This window comes from Cynocephalus volans, chromosome 7 (assembly GCF_027409185.1).
Source record: "Cynocephalus volans isolate mCynVol1 chromosome 7, mCynVol1.pri, whole genome shotgun sequence".
Taxonomy (NCBI): domain Eukaryota; kingdom Metazoa; phylum Chordata; class Mammalia; order Dermoptera; family Cynocephalidae; genus Cynocephalus; species Cynocephalus volans.
Window position 1 is genome coordinate 159978957 of NC_084466.1, and position 22280 is coordinate 160001236.

Consider the following 22280-nt stretch of genomic DNA (forward strand, 5'->3'; position numbering starts at 1 on the left):
GTAAACAGGCGAAGAGAAAGGACTAAATTTAGAATGTTTTGAGAAAATCAAGCATGCACTGGGTTTTCTTTACCCTCGCCTGCATGCAGCCGGACTGCCTGTATGTCCTCTGTTCATTCTGAAATGTGGGCCAGATGTCAACGGCAAGCTGCACCCATCCCCGATGGGCACCCCCGGCAGCTCCAGAGCTGCGACCTGGGAAGGACCAGAGGGGCCACTCTGTCGCAGTGCTCCCCCGCGCTTTGCTCTGGAAGTGCAAGCCTGACTCTGCTCTGTCTCACACAGCAGGCAGCACAGCCATCTCTAAATGCCACGTGGAAACAAGCGTGATGGTGTCCTGGCCTCGGACCCTCCAGACCTGGGGTTTTGCATCTTTAAAACACAGGCGAGTCCTGAAACCGACCTTATCTCCACTGTCCCCAGCACGGCTCTTTCTCTCCGAGTGTAGCACCAGGGCCGGCGGGCAGGGCACACGGCGGTGGCGGCGCTCTCTGCTTCTATCTGTGGGACCAAAGCAAGCATCATTAAAATCCCATTTGTCACATCCATTTTGAAAAACAATCAAAGATAAAAAGCGGCCTTGAAGATGAAGATGCAAATTGCTTGGCAAACATTGTACCTCCTATGAGAAGGTCATACCGCCACACCGTTTTGACTGTGGTCTAGCAGCAAAGTTCTCACCGGGAAGCAAGGGCACACCTGACGCAGGTGTGCAGGAATCAGAGGCCTGGGCCACGCGTTCCCCCTGCTTCCTGCCACAGCCCCGCATCTGCAGCGGCCCCTCTCCAGCCCCTGTGTTCACCGGTGCCGCTCCTTCCACCCCAGACTCCTACAGCTTTCTCAGAAGCAGCAGCTCAGGAAGCAAGCCCGTGGGAGAGGCCCTGGACTCAGGCGTGTCCCAACGAGGGCAGTCAGGACTGTCAGCAGTCCACTCGCTGATGCGGCCGCCTGGGCAAGGAAGGCCACGAGAACCTCATGGCAAACGCCTGGCCTCTGCCCTCCACTCGCAGCCAGGCGGGCCCAGGGCAGAGGAGCCACGCCAGGGCTGTGGCGTCTTAGGCTGCTTTCTCACACTCCGGGGTCCCCAGTGCTCTGGGCAGTCGGGAGCTTCCTCCAGCGGTGGCAAATTGCTCCCTGGACATCCCGTCTCTGCCTATGCTCGGCACCACTGACACCACCACTGACCACACCTTGTGGACCAGGCCACGTGGGTAGTGGACGGATGGGACATAGGCCCCTCCTGACAAGGATCAGAGACCAACATGTGACAGCAGAACCCGCTTTGCTGAGGCTCTGACACGGTTGGCCGTGAAGCCACCCTGGCCCCGTGTCCACGCTGGCCAGGCCTCCAGTCACCAGTGTTTCCTTCTCATGAAGTGGGCAGTGGCCTTCTCTACACAGAGCTTTGATAGTATAGTAGTTGACAGGGGAGAAAGGGAAGAAAAAGGCAAAAATGTGGGGTTCTGAATATGAAAAGAAACTTTGCTAAGTTTCAGCTTATCCACAAATGCCCACATAACTCTCAAAATTTTGCAAATAGTAAACAGACTAAGTGAAAGACAACAAAGCTGACCACTGTCAAATACTAAGAATTAAAGGGAAACCCAAGCCTTCTAACCACACACCAGCCTCACAAACAGATACAGTCACAAAGGAAACCCTGACAGGGGTCTCTGGGTGTGCGGGTCAGGACCCTTTGTGAGCAGAGGAAGTGCTGCACCTGGAGCTCCCAGCTCTCCACACAGCAGTTAGGGGGTCCTGGGTGTATTCCTCTCTGGCAGAAGGGAGGAAGGAGAAATGACGAGAATTGCTTTACTCACGTATGTGCAGAGCACACACACATGCAAACACATTCACATGCAGGTGTATGCAAACACACACACACGTATGCACAGGCACACCCACATGTATATGCACGCACACATTCCCACACATACACATTTGCACATACATACACATATGCACACATGCACACACACACGCACCCAGGCGTGTGCCATGGGGCCTGCTCAGAGCACACCTCTGTGCTCAGAAGGCAGGGCAGGGAACATTTCACCTTCCCTCCTGTCTTACTGAAACCTCTGCAAACTGACTCCTCCGCACTGGTTCTGGGAAGGAGATTTGTGGAAGAGGCCACTCAGGCTTGGACCCGCTGGGGCCCGGCCATCATGCCCACTGTGGGTGTCTGTGCCTGGAACACATGTGGCAGCAAAGCCAGGTGGCTTGCAGGGCATTCTTCCCCAGAGCCCTGGGACAGGAAGCCCCTCACTCAGAGGGTGCTCAGTTAGCAGCTGTATTTCAGACACAGAGCAGTAATATCAGGGCAGCTCTGGACATTGACCAAACAGCCCTGGGCCCCAGGGGCGTGACATCTGGACCCAGCAAGAGCACATGGCTCTGTCCCTGGTTCCTCCTTCCATCTGCTGAATGGTTGGATGCATGGCCGCAGTGAGGCCCTAGTCCACCACTGTCACTCTGAAGAGCGCCCTGGCCTGCAGACTCTTCCCAGTGGTTGGGAGGTTTGTCCTTGTTGTTAAGCAAACAGCCAATCTCAGCTCAGGCTAGCGTCGGAGTCCCTGGCATGGCCGGCCTGCTCCTGCTATTCCCATCTCTGCACCAAGTGTGTCTGGGCCTGAGCCTCTGTCGGGGCTCTTCCTGCACACGGAGGCCAGCCAGGGCTGACCGCGGGCTCCTGGGCAGCCACGACCACCACGCAGGACACAGCTTGGGCCTGGCACCGTGGTATGTGAGTCCACCTCAAGATCAGCCTTGGGGAAGGGACTGTCACCTTCTCGTTGAACTGGGTAATCGCACCTGAGTCAAGAAGTTAAAATGGAGGCACTAGAAATATGCTATTTTCACTCAGATGGTTAGCAGACCCACTGGGCTGTGTTAAGATTTCCAGAACTCTGGAAGAATCATTCCCCAAGCCCTTTCCTTGTCAAGGAGTAACAGGCACCCAGGAGCCTGGATCTCTGTCCCTACCCCTATTTCTGTGGCCTCCTCTACAAAACTGGATTGTCAGGAGACTACGTCTGCATTACAGCCAGCCGCTGGATGAGGGGATCAGGCAGCCCTAGGAGACACACGGGAGAGGAGCAGACTGGGCAGACCAGGCAGGACCTCGGGACCCTCGTCTCTCTGCCTCCTTCCTGGAGGCACCAGAGCCAGCCCATCGAGCAAAGAGCAAGCCTCGCGGGGCCAGTGTGGGTGGACGGAACAGGGACAGAGTGAGGCTGTGCTGTGACTGTCGGACACACTGCTTTCAGCACGGCGGCCACCTACTAGACCGACGGCAATCAGATCGATGGCGGTGTGCGTCAGTACCTGCACAAGCATGCCAAGAAGCCAGCGTGTAGGAGATGGTTGTGAACACTGACAGCAGGGTCGGAAGCCTAGAATACTGCTCCCGAATGACAGTCACGTTGCTTAAGCTTATCCGCACTGTCTTGAGAAAACATATTAAGATGTTTATTTTACTTAAAACAGTTGAGCCTTGTAAAAATCAGTCCTTCACATCTGGCTTTTGAGATAAATGGATTTACGCTGCTCCTCACGGGTGCTTCTCTGAGAAGATATTCCTGATGGTCATTTTAGAGCCCCTCATCAAGGACACACACCCCGGAACACCTGGAGCAAATGTCTGTGCCTTGCCCAGAACCGTGCCCGAACAGCCAGCCCTTTCAACAGCCGTTGGTCTGGAAGCTTCCTTGGAGGTCTGCGGTGAGCGCCCTGGGCTTGCACAGGCAACCGGGCCTGTGTCGCGTCCGCTCTGCCGTGGACCTGCTTACTCCATGGCTCTCCACGGGCCACCTCAGGGTCCACCCTGACGTGCTCCAGCACCCTTCAGTTGGAAACTCTCTGAAACCTCTGATGATGTTGTCATAGATACTTCCCTGAGGGGAAGAGAGAACTGGTTTAAGGAGAAAAATCAGCACATTGTAAGACGCTGGACGTGCAGAACCTCGGGGAGCACAGACACATTTGATGATGGGATGTCCTTCCACGCAGTCATCTGCCCATCAAGCCCAGCCCTGTGACTGACGTGCTCCCCGTGGCCTTTGGTTTGATGCTCCTCCTAGCACTGCTGAGTGACAAGGAGAGCAGGAAACACCAAGCGGGAGTCTGGAAGGAGAAGGGGATCCTCGCCTGAAAGCAGTGCCCAGGCGACTGGCAAGTGTCTGTTGTCTGCTCGGGTGGGATCCAGCGCAGCCCTGGTGGTTGGGGGAGCAGTGGGACGGCGACGCGGGGTGTCAGCGCTTCCCTCCACGTGCTGCAAGAGCCACGTGGGTGGCTGAAAGGACGCACAACAGCAGCTCTGTGAAGGTGAAGAGGGGCCACAGCTTATCACCTCTAAGAAAGCGGAAAGGAAAACCAGGCTCCACCTCTTGGGCAAGACTTGACTTTGGAAACTCTCGGAGCTCGGCCATCAGTCAACCTCGTTTCCCTAGAAGAAGCATGACGCGGGTTTACTTGCGTCTAATCAGCGGTCAGGGGCCACAGCAAGCTTTCTAACATATTGTTTCTAGGTCATTAGTCCAGATCCAAGCCAGCTGTTCTCTCAGAGTCCCCAAAACGTGAAGACTCAAAGTTATCCACCACCACCTGAGGTCCGGCCACAGATGGAAGACAGCTGGTGTGCAAGCCGGGGGTGGTGGCCCGGGGGCGACCACATGCCCTCACTTTAGCACGCACTGCTTACCTTGAACACTGCACTAGGAGCATTTCTAACACCCAAAAAAGTCTGCTTTAAAAATTTTTTTAAAGATGAATAACTACTGCAGGCAATCCATAACTGTCTACCTTGTCAAAAAGATGTGAGAAATCATCAGTATCTCTCCCAATTTGAAGGGTGACTCTGAAATTCGATTTTATTTTAATTCAGTAAATGTTGCCCTCCCTTGGTTTCAGTTTTCTCATCCATAAAATGAGCTAATCTCTTGAGTCCCTCCCAATTCTGGGATCCTAAAACCCAGCAGGATATCTGAAACTGTTTGGAATAGATGCCAAAGGAACAGAAGATGCACTCGGAACCTTGGAAGCCTGTGAGAACATTCTTCCCCTGGTCTCCTGCTGGTGGAGGGGGCTCAACCCAGGGAAACGGGTGAACAGCAGGGAACAGAGCAGAAGCCAGCTAACCTCTCTGTTTTGAAAGCCAATAGTGACCACTGACGCTCTGTTCCTTTGGAACAAACCTCCTCTGACAAATTTGGAAAAAGGCAGGAAATCTCCTCGCAGACTGAGGGGACCCTTGAGCCACAGGTGGTTTCCACGACATGACCTGACAGTGACTTCCTTGGGGTGCCCATGGGCTTGGAAGTAACAGCAGGATGAGTCCCCTGGTCATTGTAGACCACTGGCTGCTGTGGGAAGGGTTTACCAAGAAAACCCACAGCACTCAACCCAACGTGCACGCTGGCCCCAGCATGTGGCATACGGAAGGGAAACCAAAGACGAACTCGGGGGAAATTTGCTTGGACATAGAGGTCTCGGTCCCGTGACCTCCGTTCCTGGGAGAACGCTGCATATATGGGTGGTAGTGGGCAATCCGGGAGTCCCTCGAGCTTCATTTTCTGTGTTTGCCACAATCCAGTGACCCCGTTTCCACACATGAATATTTTCACCTCCAAGAGTGTAAAATGTCTCACCCGTGTGCAGAACTGTCTCAGGGATAAAAGTGAATGTCCTTTGATCTCGCACCCTGTCTCCCACAGGCGCCACTCCAGAACAGTTTCCACCACGCTCAGACGACGGAGGCACAGAGATCTCGCTGCACACAGGAGGACAGCAGACGAGGGGAGCCGTTTTCCATCCACAGAGCACACTGGCAGGGAGGGCTGAAGTTATTTGTCAGTTTAAGCAGCACTGAGCCCCTTTGAAAAACGTGGCAATAAAATAAGGAAAAAATGCAAGGTATGCTTAAGATAATAAAAACGACATGCTCAGGGTCCCTTGTGTCTGGTTCTAAGAAAGGTGTGGTGAGGGTGTGGGTCCTGAGTGAGACCTAGAACAGCAGAGGAGACTCGTCCCTGGGCAGTGCGGCTGGGTCCAGTACTGACGCTGTGAGAGGGAAATCATCACAGTGCAGGGGAGACGCAGACTTCAGAGATTAAAAACAAACAATAACGAGAGACCCAGAAGTGGGAGGGGTGCTCGAGCGGGTGGCAGCCGGGGGAGGCTGCAGCTGGCAGGAGGGAGGGAAGGACTGGAGGACCCTCCTTCAGTCCCTTTTCTCTGCAGCCTGCTGGCCAGAGAGGTCCCAGCATGCTCTCCCGATAACGTCACCAAGGCAAAATGCTATTGGGCAGGAGTTTGAGAAAAAGGGGTCCACTGGGCAGCCGCCCTTGGAGTCTCCTAGCTCAGGATGGGAAGAACAAGGTGGAGGAGTGAGCTTCTGTGGACCCAGGGCCATCGGACGGCGGTTCTCCAGTCCTGTCCCCTCGCCAGGAGATGCAGGTGGGGTCTGTGCCCTTCTCAGTGCAGATGCCACCACAGCTGCAGACACAGTAGGGAACGTGAGCATGTGAAGCTGCTGGGCACAAGGACACACTGGGACCATCTGATGTGCAGCGATGGGCGGGAGGGTGACCCCATCATCTGACTGAGGACCACACACCAGAATGAACAAGCCTGAACGCAGAGCCCAGCAGAAAAGGCTGAAACCGCAGTGGCAGCCATGCCTGGCACGTCCCTTTCAAAGGGAGAAAAGGACAAGAGGGTCACCTCCCAGCACAGCCTTTTCAGGATGTCCCCAGCTCTGCTCAGTGACAGGGAGGACTGGGGTGGCCAGGACAGTGTGTATACTGTCTCAGATTAGCCCTGGGGTGACAGCTGGGGCAGCCCCTTCCCACCGGGTCCCCCCTGCAACGGCTGCCCCAGCGAAGAATGGAAAATGACATCAGAGCCACCTCCTTGAACTCTGCTGTGACTGAAGATTATTTTCATATAAACAGCAAATCATTTCTGAGTCCTAAGTTTCTCATAGGTATTGATTTCACACAGTTGACAAACTGCAGAGAGAATTAATTTTCTACCCATTTTAACAACCTCGATTTCCCCTTGCACAAAAAAGGGGGGGGGCATAAAACACTCAGACAAGAGGACAAGAGCTCGGTCTCCTCTACAAGAAGGGGTCAGACTGCTTTACCGCACTCCACATGCTAGTGGCTAACGCGACTCCGCCCTACAATTCCAGCCCACCCCTGTAACGGGACCCCACCCAGTGCCGTGACCCTACCCCAGACCAGGGCTCCACCCTTGCAACAACTGGACTCCGTCCTTCCCTCCCAGCCTCGGTTTCCTGATTCCTCCGCTGGTTTGTTCAATCGGACAGAATGGTCTGTGGAAGTGATGGGACACTTTCACCGGAGTTTTCCAGAGCCTGAAGCACTCTGGTTCTGTGATGAAGACAGACTTCGCGTGAGGAGGGACCACACCGGGTTGGAGATTTAGGAAATGCAGCCTCTAGCACAGCAAGCTTTTGAACTTTGATGGGGACAGGGATGGCGACAGGAGCACAGCTGACCTGGGTTTCAGCAGGAAGGCAGCCCACCTGCCTGAAGGGACCCACGGGCACAGCGGCACACCGGGGGTGCTCCTCCCGGGGAGCTACCCTCAGGCCCACCCCAGGACACCGCGGCCCACCCCAGGAGCAGGCCACACAACGAGCGTCCAGGGAGCGAGCCACAGAGCCACTCCCGGACAACCTCTGACCCTGATGAACGTGTGTCCAACAATGAATGAATACACGAGCTGCCGCGGCTGAGTCCCACGCAGTTTCAAAAATCACAGAGTTCTTATCCTCACCCAGAAGTAGGATGTTAAAGGCAAAAGAGACATATTAAATCAGACAATTTCCTGTAAAAAAATAAATTAGAAGTCCTCTGAGCACTCTGGTGCCAGGTACGTGGTGAACCAGGCAGGACCTTCCCACAACCTTGGACCAGGAAGAGAAGCGATGGATAGACAGAGGTGGAGGTGCAGGGAGGTGGAGCGGGAGGGGGATTAGGGGTAGGAATGGAGACAGGGACGGAGATGAGACAGAGACAGGAAGGGGAGGGGGAGAGAGGCAGAGAGATCCCTGTCAGCTTGCAGCCATCATCTAAAATGTTTGCCTCTGACTTGGGTGGACCACGCTGCAAAAGTGCAGCACTCAACCACTTCTGAAAAGCATAAATCCATTCCATAGCACCAGGCTGAGTTATTTACGCAACACCTACCTTTCAAGGCAGTATTAGAATTATAGCTGCCAGAAAAAGAATATCGGCCCGCCACGCTACCACGTCCTTGGAATGCTAGAGCCTATGCACCTGGCAGCACGTGGTCCTCCCAACTGGTGGTCAGGAAGGTCAGCCATTGCCCTGCTACTTGAGCTGGCAACAGGGGGCTTGGGCACCTGTCCACCTGAGATATTGCACACACGCACATGGACACACAGAGAGACAAGTGCACACACACAGGCACACACAGGTGCACACACAGACACATAGGCACACAGACACACACAGAGGGACACACACATACACACAGGCACACGCAAGTTCACACACAGACACATAGGCACACACAGACACATACATGCATACTTGCACACACATGCACACAGAGACACACACACATACATAAGCACACACACAGACACATGCACACACAGAGACACACATGCACTCATGCACATGCACACACATGCACACAAAGACACAAGAAAAAACTGTGCCTGCTGACTTTTCAGCCCTCACAGAGACAAATGTGTTGCTCATAAATCCACTGCTAGGTATGTTGCTCTCTGCCCTGCATATGCCGGAGACTTTTTGTAAAGGTGACATCAGAAACAAGTTGCTGGGTTATAAAAACTGCATATACTATGCACAGCCTTCATAACCCAGGCATCCTTGAACACTGTCCCGAAGTGCAGCACTTCTGTCTTTCAGTGCTGAGTCTCGCTCTTCTGTGCCACCTCCTCCTCCACGGGCGTTGGCACCTGTGTGGTATATCAGAGGGCCCATGTGGTATGGCTCCCACATCGTGCAGTTTCCCACGATGCAGCCAACACCAGCTTCTAGCAGGGCACAGAGCAGCAGGTGCTGGACAGACACCAGCCAAGGTCACAGTGGAGGCTGAGGGAAGGCTCCCGACACATAATCCCCCCCGGACACCCACCCCACCACCCGAATCTCACTGGAGTCTGGCCGAGCTAGACTCACATGCCTGGTTCTTCTAGTCATTAATGATGCATGTCGCTGGCACTCAGGAGCGGTAGCCTCCAGCCCCTGATCCCCTCTGCTGCTTAAAGTCTGCCGCCACTTATTTTGTTCCTCTAGGAATGGACTTTGGCATGTTGCCATTTTTTATCTAAGCAGTCTCTACAGACTTAGACAGTTATTAAATCTCTCTCCCTCCCTTTTGTCCTGAGGTCTTTTCAAGCCTCCTGTGTTCTCCTCAGACTTTAACCAACAGCTGCCCTCACGGGGGCCAGAAACGACAGGGGTCTGAATGGCCAAACTCCAAACCACGCAGCCCACACCACTGGCACAGCAGGTCCTGATCTCAGTGCAGAGGATTCTGTCCTTGGGCCCCCAAGGCTTGTACCTTCTTATAGATGAGGTCTCTCTAGGGGGCACCTCCTGAGGAAGCTGCTCTGAGCCTTGGCACTGAAAGGTTGCCTGTTCTGCTTTCAATAGGACTGTGTATTTAAAACAAGACAAGGACACACATGGCATTCCTGGGAGCTTAGAGGATTTTCGTGGGCTAGTGTAGAAGGCAAGAAAGCCAGCTAGCACGGGGCCCTCGAAGTGGTTTGTGTCTGTATTCGAATGTCTCCTGTTCCTGTCAGCTGAGCTTTGATAAATGGGATCAGGAGCATCTCAAGGTCCTGAGTGTCCTTCAAACAGCTTGAGCTTTGGGGTCTCACTCGAAAAGGCCAGGCTGCCTCACCATGCAGGACAGGAGACCCTGCTCTCACGGCACAAGTCGTCCATCTGTCCTCAGGGCCTGGGAAGAGGTACCAGCCTCAATTTGGAAGCTGAGTGCAGAGACTTTTGCCCCTCCCCCAGAGCGGAGTTCTGCCCAACACCTGGGTGACACCTGTCACACCTGGGGGCCCAGAAAGCACAAAGCACAGGCTGTTCCCCTGCCCACAGGTATCTCCTGGATCCCCAGGACACTCCTGAAGCCTCCGCCATGTGGGTGACACTCGGGCTGAACATCTCCTTCTCCACCCTTGATGCTTCCCTCTGTTACAAAGTTAAATAGCAGAACCAACAGGGGGGCTGCACTGTCACACCAAAGAGCCACAAATTCACTGTCTGACGAGGAAACGTCAGGCTTGAGCATTTCATGACCCCACAACCACTCGTGCTCCTTGTCATGCCTCAGGACATGCTCCAGCATAGGTGCTACCGCCGGCTCCACCTCATGGCGGTGCCAGCCCAGCCTCTGCCTACAGCAGGGGAGACCCTGACATGGGGTCTGTGTCCTGCTCCTGGGGGCCCTGGGGTGGGGTGGGGCTCCTGTGAACATCTATCCAGCCTGCCCCACGGCTGACGAGGCCGAGCAAGTCTGCACACGGTGGGGCATGTGTGTGGACAACAGGTGGCTGGTGGCCCCCCTCGGCCACCTGGGTATGGAGCTGCACCTTTCAGGTGGCTTCCCAGATCACAATGAGAGGCCTGACAATGCTTGCCGGCAGAACCACAGAGTTTCTTGGCTTGAGTTATCAATAGAGGAACATCAAAATCTTTATCATCTCAGTGGGTTCTTGAACTTTCCTTTCAATCTAAGAATGCCCTAAGCAGAGGTATGAGGAATCTGCTCTTCAGAACACCTTGCATGACTTGGGGGTGGTTGGAAGAACACAGGCCCCCTCCCCAGAGCCCACCGAGATAGCCTTGGGTCCACCCCTGGGTACTGCCTTCTCCAGCCTGGACACCAGTCAGGGTGACCAAGCTGGTCCTGCAGTGTGACCCCTGGAAGTTCAGGCAAAGCCTTTGCCACTAAAATGAACACCATGGGGAGCTGGGGGCAGGGGGCTCCTGGCAGCTTTTTCTTAAGCACATGACACGGGCTGTGGGGTTGGTGGAAGCCTGCTATCCTACAGCGGGTGAGCAGACCCCTGCACTGCCCTTCCACTGGCAGAAACAGAGGTGCATGTTGCCGACAGTGCCTCACGGGAGGTTGAGGCCCCACACCCTTGATTCCCAGGAGGCCCCCTCCACCTGAGCCACAGAGAGGTGGCCGCCAGCACGCTCAGAAGTCCTGGAATTCTGAGTCCCACCCTGGTGACAGCAGTCCTCCCAGAACTTCGCTTTTCAGTAAACGGTAGGTGCCAAGCATCTCCCTGCTGTCAGCATGGCACGAGGCCTGCATGAACTGAGAGGGAGAAAGGCACAGGCGTCCTGTCCAGGGGACGGGTAGTGACCGAGCAGCTCTGTGGGTGACTCAGACACTCAACCTGTCTGGAGAATGGCTCAGGCACAGTGGCAGTAAACGAACACCCCAAGGGTGGAAAAGGGTTCAGGATAAGCAGAACATGTATATTGTGACACAGAGATGAGGAATAGCACACGGTCCCAGACTGAGACATCCATGACACAGCACAGGGACAGGTGACAGATGGGACAAGTGGGAGGAGGTAGGACAGTGCAGGGCCAGACTGAGACCAGGCACCCCCACCGCCACTGGGCATTGCAGGCAGCACTGAAAGCTGAAAAATACGAGGACCTGACATATTAGCTTGTTAATATAAGGTGAATGGCAAATAATATATAAAGTCTTTTATATAGAGTCTTATAAATAAAGTAAAAATGATTGAATTTTATTTTTCCATTGAAGTATTTCTAAGGCTACTATCTACTTTTGCTATTATTTTGTAGACAAAAGGGAATTTTAAGAGGGGTTCTGGACTATTCTTAGGTGCGTTTCGACAATGTTAAAATGAAGTGTTACAGTCTTAAAATACTGTATTTAACACCTTAGTTATCTTAGCGTGAGTATCGTAACTTCAGACTTTACAACTTCTTCAAACGCCTGTTCGTCCAACCTCCAGTTCTATGTGGAAGAGAGACACATGATCAAATATATCCGTCGTCTAAATTACATCACTACGTTTTATCGGATAGGAATGTCTTTGTACAAGAGGGAATTCACTATTAAAGCAATGGTAATATGAAAGGGAGATTCGTTCCACCCGTTTCTAGAATAGGAATCACGCCCACTGAGTGGATCCTACTTTTAGCAACATCTATTACCTGGGAGGGAAGTTGTGGGGCGGGTCTCGGTTGATGCTGCTGCTCAGGAGGGTCCCTGCCGGCTTTATTCTCGAGACTGCGGAACTTCAGGGCTCAGGCAGGAGAGCGCAGCCCCCACCACTGCCCACAGGGGCCTCGGCCAGTAGCCCCCGAGTCTGGGGAATCTGTGCTGCTCTCTGGACCACGTGGCTGAGACAGAATCCGGTTCTCCAGCCAGAGCCAGGATCCCCCACTGTGCAGCCAGGTCCCGGAGCCTGCAGGTGTGCTGAGGCCAGGAAGAAGAGAGCGGCAGGCAGGCTTTTTTAGGGATGACCTCTCTCCCTTCACCTGCTCTGGAAGGATCAGGAATCAGGCAAGGATGAGACAGCAGCCCCCAGCAACCCTGGGACACAGAGAGGTGTCTGCTCAGGGCAGAGGCTGAGGTTTGGGATCAGGCCTTGAGATCGGCACTCAGCTTAGCCACTTACTGGCCGTGAAGTGTGGGGACCATGGTTTACCTCTTCTGAGTTTCCATTTCTCCATCAAGAGAACAGGAAGAATACTTCCACGTGGAAGATTCTGGCTCTGGACTCTGGACAAGATGCTAATATATAGTGCCACGTACCATGGCGGATGTTCATGCAATGGAATCCTAGTGATTGTGGAGGCGAAATCCATCTGAGCCAGCCTTGTCCACCAGCCAGGGTCTGCCTGGGCTCGAGCGAGCAGAGAAGACCCCAGTCCGGATGGAGACCGGATGGGCCTGTAGATCAGGAGCAGAGGGGTTCTCTGTGTCCCTATGTGTGCCATGTGCAGACTCAGCCCCTCTGGTTCCAAGAATCTTTGCAAAATGCACCTTTCTCATCCAACTGGGCCTTCTGATTACTCTCTCTAGAACATTTTCTTTCATTTATTTATTTTTTTATTGAATCATGATTGATGATACATATTTGTGGGGTACAGAGTTGAATATCCATATGTGTGTACAATATTGGTGAGTAAGTCAGGATAATTAGTATATTTAACAATACACAATGTAATCATTTTTCATGGTCCTTTACCAATTCCTCCCTTACCACTCCCCCAACCATTCCCACCTCTGGTAACCTCAGTTCTGTTCCCTGCTTTTGAAAGTTGAACACATTATTGTGATGGGTGTATCTATCTATCTTTCTTTCTTTCTTTGTTTATATTTTAGCTTCCACTTATGAGTGAGGACATGCTGTATTTCTCTTTTTGTGCCTGGCTTATTTCACTTGACATAATTTTCTCTAAGCTCATCCATGTTGCTGCAAATGGCAGAATTTCATTCCTTTTTATGGCAGAGTAGTATCCCATTGCATATATATACTTATCCAGTGATCCACTGATGGACACTTAGGTTGGTTCCATATCTTGGCTATTGTAAACAGAGCTGCGATGAACGTGGGAGTGCAGGTGTCCCTTTGATATGATGATTTCCATTCCTTTGGGTATATACCCAGCAGTGGGATTGCTGGATTATATGGTATTTCTATCTGTAGTTGTCTGAGGAAGCTCCATACCATTTTCCATAATGGCTGCAGTAATTTACAGTCCCACCAGCAGTGTAGGAGATTTTCCCTCTCTCCACATCATCGCCAGCATTTGCTATTCTCTGTCTTTTTGATAATAGCTAATTTAACTGGGATGAGATGATATCTCATTGTGGTTTTGATTTGCATTTGCCTGATGATGTCAAGCATTTTTTCATGTGTCTGTTGGCCATTTGTATGTCTTCCTTTGAGAAATGCCTATTTAGTTCCTTTGGCCATTTTTTAAATTGGGTTACTGTTTGTTTGGTTTATTTTACTTTTAAGTTGTTTGAGTTCCTTGTGTATTCTGGATATTAATTCCTTGTCAGATGCATAGTTTGCAAATATTTTCTCCAATTTTGTGGGTTGTCTTTTCACTCTGTTGACTGTTCCCTTTGCTGTACAGAAGCTTTTTAATTTCATATAATCCCATTTGTTTATTTTTTCTTTTATCAGAAACATTTTAAGGTAAATCTTTGATAAACGCTCTTTGCAGAAAAATTGGGAAAAACCACTCATTCCTTTCAGAGCAGCATTGCTTATGTTGAGATGTAGGTGCAAATCAGGACATAGAAGCCAAAACCTGACACAGCAGTGCATCTCTGCATGTGTTTGTGTGTTCTTTGTGCGTGCACAATGAATAGTCAAAACACTGAACGGGTCCTTGAGTCTCCCATGTGAGTGGGCACAGGAAAAAGGCCTGAAGAATTTTGTCTTGCCTCTTTTAGAAATGCGCCTTGTATTTTCATTGTGTGAAAGAGAGTAAAATTCACATTAAGGATGTATCAAGATAAAGACTGTGAGATACTTGAGCTCCTTCCATGTCTTTGTGTCTCTTGCTCTTGGCAGGGGATCTCATACCAGTAGAGCTTCAGTAAGTACATAATTTCAAAGGAATAAACATTCGTTTAAAAACATTCTCTCAGATATACTACATGATTTGTGGTAAATTCATCCTAATCTAGCCTATTTGCATGATGGAAATGAACAGATACTTACAAGGGTATATGCCCAATGCACAAAAGTGTACTTAACGCTTCCTGTAACTCTACATGACTAAAGCAAAAGGTGGTTTCAAAAGACCTGCGAGAATCGCTCTGCATATTTGGTTGTGGTAGCCTTTGATTTCTATACACACTACATTAGCATTTGCAGGCCAGCTATTCTCCAAAGAGCCTAGTTCCAACTTTGCAGACTAATCTATGTGAAAATGCAGTTCTCACCTATCTGATTTATTTTCACATTTGGAAGTAATAAAATTAATAGTGTAGCTCTCATCTCAGTTGATGAAATTAACTCAGACTTCTTTTTTTAAACCAACTTCTTTCAGTTATTTTCTTTACTTTCTAAAGGGAAGTTGTTCCAGTCATTTGATACAAATGGCTTTAATTAGTTTAAGGCAAACATAACCTTTAAGGAATGCAGGCTTGGGATTGCTGGTTGTGTGCTAAAGGATAAAAACAGTGCTGTGCTCGTGGCCTTGATTTGTAATGTCAGGCTGCACAATCCAATTTGGGCCGGCATCTAAGCAAACCACCATCACTTGAGAGAATAATTCCTCCGTCAAGGCCATCAAAAAGCCAGCCCATCCCCAAATACACACAAAGAGCATTTTCATAACAAGGGCAGGCACATTTTTCGAAAGACAGAGAGAAGGAGACCCACCATGAATGTGTTCTGTTTGGCACGAGTAGACATTTGCTAAGGAATTTGCATTTTTAATGACTATTTCTTTTAAAGGTACTAAAAATTAATAACAGTCAATCCTATACTTATCATGGAGCATCTGGTAAAAAGAGATCCTCTGTTAGGGAAATACTCCAAGGAAAGTTCTTATCTGGGTTTTCCTTTTCCTAGGCTGCTTACCACATGGGTCAGCTCCTTGTCCACTAGAAGCAGAAATTCTGGCCCTTAAGTCCATGCTTCCATTTGCAAATCGGACTCGGGCCTACCTTACCTTTCAATGGCTCCTCACTCTCTGTAGGACACGATCTAATTCCATTCTTTCCTCACGGGTATCTTGTTCTTTAGGAATTCTGCACCGCCTAAACCCTGTCCCCAGGACAAGCACGTGAGGCAGTTTTATGACTTGTTCTCTCTGGAACAACTCCCCCACCACCACTTATTTTATTGACCTACTCTTATTCCAACCTCAAGCTGTGCTCAGGCTCATCCTCCCTGGGACACCGTCCATGGCCCCGTGTCGGGGAAGCCTCCAGGCTCTGCTCTCCACCTGGTGCATTGCTCCTCTTTTTACAGAGTCTGTGAAAATGATTGGCTCATGGGTCTGCTCTTAAAGTTGGGGTGTGTCTCCCGCAGCTCGTCTGCCAGGAACCTCCCCAGGCACTGATGCTCAGTCAGCATCAACTCCTCTGGCTGGACACTTCCCCTCTCAATGACCAATCTCTTATTGGTTTTTTTTTGCATCTGGGGCCAAGCTGTGGATTTCCCTAGAACTCAGCCCACCACCTGCCTTGGTGCCTCCAAACTGGAAGTTTCCATTTCTTGGAACGTGTGCCCCTTTCTGCCTAACAAAGCCCGTTTCCTCTTCTCAGAGGAGAGCTCCAGATGCCCGTCCCCTGAGGAGACTGCACTTAGCATGCCACAGCTGGCGAGGACCCCACAGTCCTTCTGTGTAGGAAAAAATGGTATACCAATCTCTACTCTAGCATGTCACATTTAAATGACCCATTTCACATCTGTGAGCTCTCTGAAAACCAAAGGCGTGTCTTTTAATCTTTAAATCTACTTTAAATCAACTCTGTGATTGACACAAAACAGACATTTAATAAATGTTGGATGGCTGACCAAATGTATACATAAATGGGTGAACAACTATCCACCCGAAGAGATAAATGGGCTTGTCAATCTGCCTTTCCCCTGTGCCGAGAAATCAAACAGAATAGAAACAAATCAGCACATAAATAAGAAACTGGATACAACATTTGGCAAGAGCCAAGGCACCTGATGTGAAGGCTTTCCTTTCCGGAGCAAAGCCCTCCAAATCAGCCATGGAAGGGTCCCATTCCCAGATGGCTGGCTGCTGGCACACCCCGCCTCCAGTAAAAACAGAGTTTCTGGCAGCACCACACATAGCTGCAGAGATCACAGTCAGAGCAGATTCTACTTGCTGATTCTATGTTGTGAATGGACATCCTAGGATTGCAGACATTGCAGCAAGCTTCAGCATGAAACAAAGACAACTGTAGGAAACAGCTCAACAAGCGACAGTGGACCTCGTGTGACAGAAGAATGTAAGACGCACCAGCGAGCACTTGCTCATAGTGTACAGAGTGTGTGCAAAAGACTTGAAAAGGGGCTTTATCTATGAGACAAGAACAAAATGCTGACAAAAATGGCAATTAGAAAACACTAGTAAGCTCTTGGAAGTCACATTTGTGTGTGTGTGTGTGTGTGTGTGTGTGTGTGTGTGTATCCTACTATATTTACATTTCCCAAAGCTCTTTCTTATTCCCTTATCGTTTTATATATAAAGAGATATATATTCAGATACAGACATAGATACCTATATGTAAAGATAAGTTACAAGTATAGATAAAGAACAGCTATAGAAAAAGAAATATCAAGATATATATGCATGATATAGATAGGTGTGGACATAGATAGATACACATGCCGATGTGAGGGTCCTTCAAAAAATTAGTGGAAAAAGAGAGTTGAAAGATAACATGGATCTTTCCATGAACTTTTTGAAGCACCCTCATATTCCAAAACAGCAAAAAAAAAAAAAAAAAAAAAAAAGAATAGAGTTTTGAAAGACAATATCAAGCACATGTTTCAAAACAGGAAAGAATGTGGTGATAGATTCTTAGATATGACATCAAAAGCATGAGCAGCAAAAGAAAAAATAGATAAGTTGCACTTCATCAAAGTTCAAAACTTTTGTGCATCAAAGGATACTATCAAGAAAGCAGAAAGACAACCTAAAGAATGGGAGGAAATATTTTCAAGCATTATGTCTGATAAAGGTCTAGTGTCCAGAGTATGTAGAGAAGTCTTACAACTCAACCAGAAAAAGACAAACAACCTAATTTAAAAATGAGCAAAAGTTTTGAATAATCATTTCTCCAAAGAAGACACACAAATGGCCAATGGGCACATGAAAAAAATGCTCGACATCATTAGTGCCAGGGCAAGGCAAATCAAACCCACAATGAGAAACCACTTTACACCCAATAGGAAGTTAAAAGTTTGAAAAAGAAAAAAAGGAAGACTACAAGAGATGTCAATAATGTGGTGAAGTTGGGGACTTGTGCACGGCAGGTGGGACTGTAGGACGGTCCAGCTGCTGTGGGCAACAGCGTGGTACTTCGTCAAAAAGTTAAACACGGAATTAATATAAGGTCCAGTGACTCCACCCCTAGCTTTGTAACTCCCAAATTTGAAAACATGTATCCAAACAAACACTAGTAGACAAACGTTCACAGCTGCAGGGTTCTCAACAGCCACCATGTGGAAACCACACAAATGTGCACTGATGGACAAGCACCTTGCAGTGGAGCATCGTTCTGCCACAAGGAGTGAGGTTCTGATGCGCGGCACTGTGCAGACAAGCCTCGAAGCCCTCGTCTTCAGTGGAAGAAGCCAGGCATGAAGGTCACCTACCGTATGAGCTCATCGACATGGAATGTCCAGGCTATGTAAATCCACAGGGACAGAACACAGAGAGGTGGTCACCAGGGGCTGAGGGGAGGGGGAACTGGGGAGTGACTGATTAGTGGGTAAGTTTTCCCTCAGAATGATGAAAAAATTTGGAACTAGATAGAGTCAATGGTTTCACAACACTGGGACTGTATTAAATGCCATTGAATTGTTCATTTTAATATAGTTAACTTTATGTTGCATGAATTTCAACTCAGTTTAAAAAAGAGAAAAAAAAGTGGAGATATAGATAATCCATCCAGGAGGTTGAACATCTGATGATTAAAAGGTCCAGAAAGACAGCAGAAAATGACAGAACAGAATATCTGGAAGCTCTAGAGACACAAGGCTTCAGATTTAATGGCTGCAGAGTTATATCTGGACACATCAGAGAGGTATTTCGGAACACCAGTGATAAAGTTGATCTAGAAAGTTCCAGAAAGGAAAAGGAAACCGACTCGCCTATGAAGGATGAGGACAGGCTGGAGGTGGCTGAAGGCCAGACGAGGTCCATCAGAGGACATCTCCACCTCCTTGTGCATCTGGTTTGACAGGCAGGAAGGTCACAGCACTGAAGGCTGTAGATCCTGAACATCTATTTTGCTTATTGGTTGGCTTTTGTTTTTTCTCATCCATCCCACAGGGCTGAAGGTAATGCCTTGATTTATCCCACAGAACCACTGTTAGACTAATGCGAGGTGGTGTTCATGAAGGGGCTTCGAAAAATCTAAGCTGGGGGTGATAGCTGCATCCATGTACAGCCACTTGCTCTGTGATCTTTGACCCCACCTCTCCAACCCTTAGGTCCACCGCCCTTTACCCCACTCCCTCACTCCACCCCAACACACATGCTCTGCACCTTCCCAACCAAGCAAGGCTGTGACATGTGCGGTGCAGCCAGAGTAACTGAGAAGTACAGGCCAAGAGGTGGACGGAAGACAGAGTCTCATGGTACCGAAGACAGTGACCTCAGTGATGGCAGGGACACATCTGTCAAATCCCCACTACCCCTGCCTCCACCCCTGGTCCTGGCTCATGGTGATCTGTTGAACCAAGGAGTAATTAGATGAGAAAGCAGATTTGCTAAGGCTGTGCAACCTGAGCAAAGGTCCAAGTTAGTCTGGAGCCCTCCCATTGTCCTGGACACAAGGACAGGTGTCCAGTTGGCCAACAGGGAGAATTCCCCGCTCTGCTGATATGTAAACCTTGTGGCTTCATTGGGGACCAACCCCCCATCCCCACCCACCTGCAGACCCACCCTGTGCTTTAAAGGAGGCCGGATTAGGAAGGAGGTGGTCACAGATGTCTCTGGCACGTCATCCTCAGTAACTGCACCATAAAATCAAAGGCTAAAATAATCTGCCCCTGTTGGGCGACGCTATCCCCTTGGTTCTCCCTCAGAGCTTGAGTTTTCCAGTGTCCTGCCTGCCTGCCTCCATCACTGTCCTTCAGACACGAGCTGCCATAGATGGAGATGTGGGGTCACGTGGTTCACCTGAGGAGCTTTCGTGCCAGGCCTGTGCAGCCGTCACCTCCAAAGCACTCAGTGATGCTGCTTTGGGAGGATGTAGTGTTAACAGTCGGAAGAGAAGACAGGAGTCCACACCACCTACCGCAGAGGCGAGCCCGTCCCACAGCCGCGGCCCCGTCGCTGGGCAGTCTGTTGCCTGCAAGAAAGGGGCCAATCTGGAACTGAGCTGAATACAGGCTCTCCATCCTAAATGGAACTCTTGCTCCCCAAAGGTGCATCTCCTTTGCTTTGTCCCCAGCACACTTTCCAAGTGAGAGCCCCGCAGGGACGTGGCCACTCCTGCCACAGGCGCAATTAGAGCGACTCGCGCCAGGCTTTGACAAGAAGATGGAGAGCCTGGCCGTCGTGGCGGTTAATCGGTAGTGTTATTTATGTGTTTTGAATGCTTGTGAAGTTCCCCGGCTGTTTCTGATGCAATTAGTCTCATCGATGGCAAGGTTTATGAGTTGAAATAAAGGGAATTAAAGTCCCGCCTAATACAGTAGAACGCAATGAAAATAATACGCAGTGCTGGTTTCCAGGCAGAACACCTAGAAAATGGGTTTTTACAGGGAGATAAAAGATCCCTCTTGCTCACACAATTACTTAATCTATCTTGGAAATATATAGACCACAGCCTGAGAGAAATGAGATCCCAGAACAAAAGCAAATATTTACCAAAATGGTTTTACTTTTAGGCGGCCTCCAGTGTCTCATTGACACAGAAAAACAGAGCTGAATTTCTACACTTCACTTACCCCCACGTTCAATACTGGGCACACAATTAGCAATAACTCAGCACAATTATTATAGAATATTCAAAAGATGCTGCACGCACGTACTCAGTTGTTTTGTCTTTGGATATGCTTTGCATGTTTGCATCGTACACACGCGAGCACGTGGGCTATGACTCTGTACATTTCTTTTCAAATAAGTTTAAATTTAAATAGATAATATAGTCACCATTCCCAAATTCCAAAAAGGACAAGTGGATATAACGTGAGGTAACTTCCTCCATGCCTAAATCCAGGCACATGACTCTAACCAGAAGTAAAGAATGTTACTACTCTTTTATGTCAGTTTCCTTAGATATTTCATGCACTTACAGACAAATAAGTTCATATTTTTCCTATTCTTTTTTTCTGTACACAAATGGACTATAGTATATACTTGTTTTGTAACATTTTTTGTGTGTGCGTGTTTGTTTTTTAAGAGATATTAATGAACCTTTGAAATCCAGGTAAATAAATCACATATTGTCCTTTTTAATGGTGCACAATAGCCACCATATGGACAGAGTGTTTGTTTATCCCACCTCACATGAATGGACATATAGGTCATTTTTAGCATTTACAGATCTTGTTGCAAAGAACAGCCCAGCATACACCTCACCTAACACCCAGGGAGTTTAGGTGAAAGAAATTCTCCATAAGGACAGTGACTGCATCCAGGCTACACAGCTTTGTGATTCTGACAATGTTGCCAAATCGGCCATCTCACACATGTGCTGAGCAGTGACCATAGCCTCAAACTCAGGGCTAGTGCCTGCTTCCTACATCACGGCCACACGTTGGGGCATTGAGCTCTGACACTTGCCAGCCTCAGAGGTGGCAATGCGTGTCTTTGTGGAGATTCACAGATACTTACTGAGACCCTGCCTTGTGCCGGGCACTTTTGTTGGCCTGGTATGTGCTGGAACAAACATCAATTTCCCGCCCCCAGGAACTTACCTCCTGATGGAGGGAGACAGATGGTATCACTCTGGTTGCCTGTGAGCACCTTCCCATGGGTTAAAAAAGACACCTGGGCTTCCTCTCCTATGAACCATAGCTTCATGTCTCCCGCCTATTTCCTTTTGGATCATGGATTCATCTGCCTTATGGATTTGCAGGGCCCTTTTGTCTAAGGTAAGAATTACAGCAGGCTGTTTTCTTCTTGACTTTGCTGTGATCGTCGTTACCACCCACCAAGGCTTTATGCTGAGGTGCGTGGATTCTCCGTTCTTTCCTTCAGAGCTTCTGAGCTGACAGTGGTATTGAGAAAGAACTTCCTTACTGCAAAATTATGGGATCATGCTCTCGTGATTTCCTCCAGAAGTTTCATGGTTTCATTTCTTGCATGTCACTCTTGACACCGTGTGGACTTTACCCAGGTGCAGGTGTGAGGTGTGGATACACCTTTATAATTCACCAGGTATCCACTCTGTTTTCTCAACACTTTTACCTGAATGACCCATTCCACCTCTTGATTTGAAATGTCTTATTAATCACATACTCTAAGTGCCTATAGGTCCCTCGGTCTGCTCCTGCACAGATAAGCACATATTTGCAC

General features: G+C 49.4%; 1 protein-coding gene across 1 annotated transcript in view; it reads right to left on the reverse strand.

Annotated features, from left to right (window-relative positions):
* Positions 1 to 22280, reverse strand: part of TCERG1L (transcription elongation regulator 1 like) — a 206949-nt gene that overhangs the window by 64284 nt on the left and 120385 nt on the right. Inside the window, exon 5 of the mRNA XM_063103498.1 lies at positions 404 to 501. Within this exon, the coding sequence (XP_062959568.1) occupies positions 404 to 501 (98 nt within the window). The remainder of the gene's footprint in view (positions 1 to 403; positions 502 to 22280) is intronic.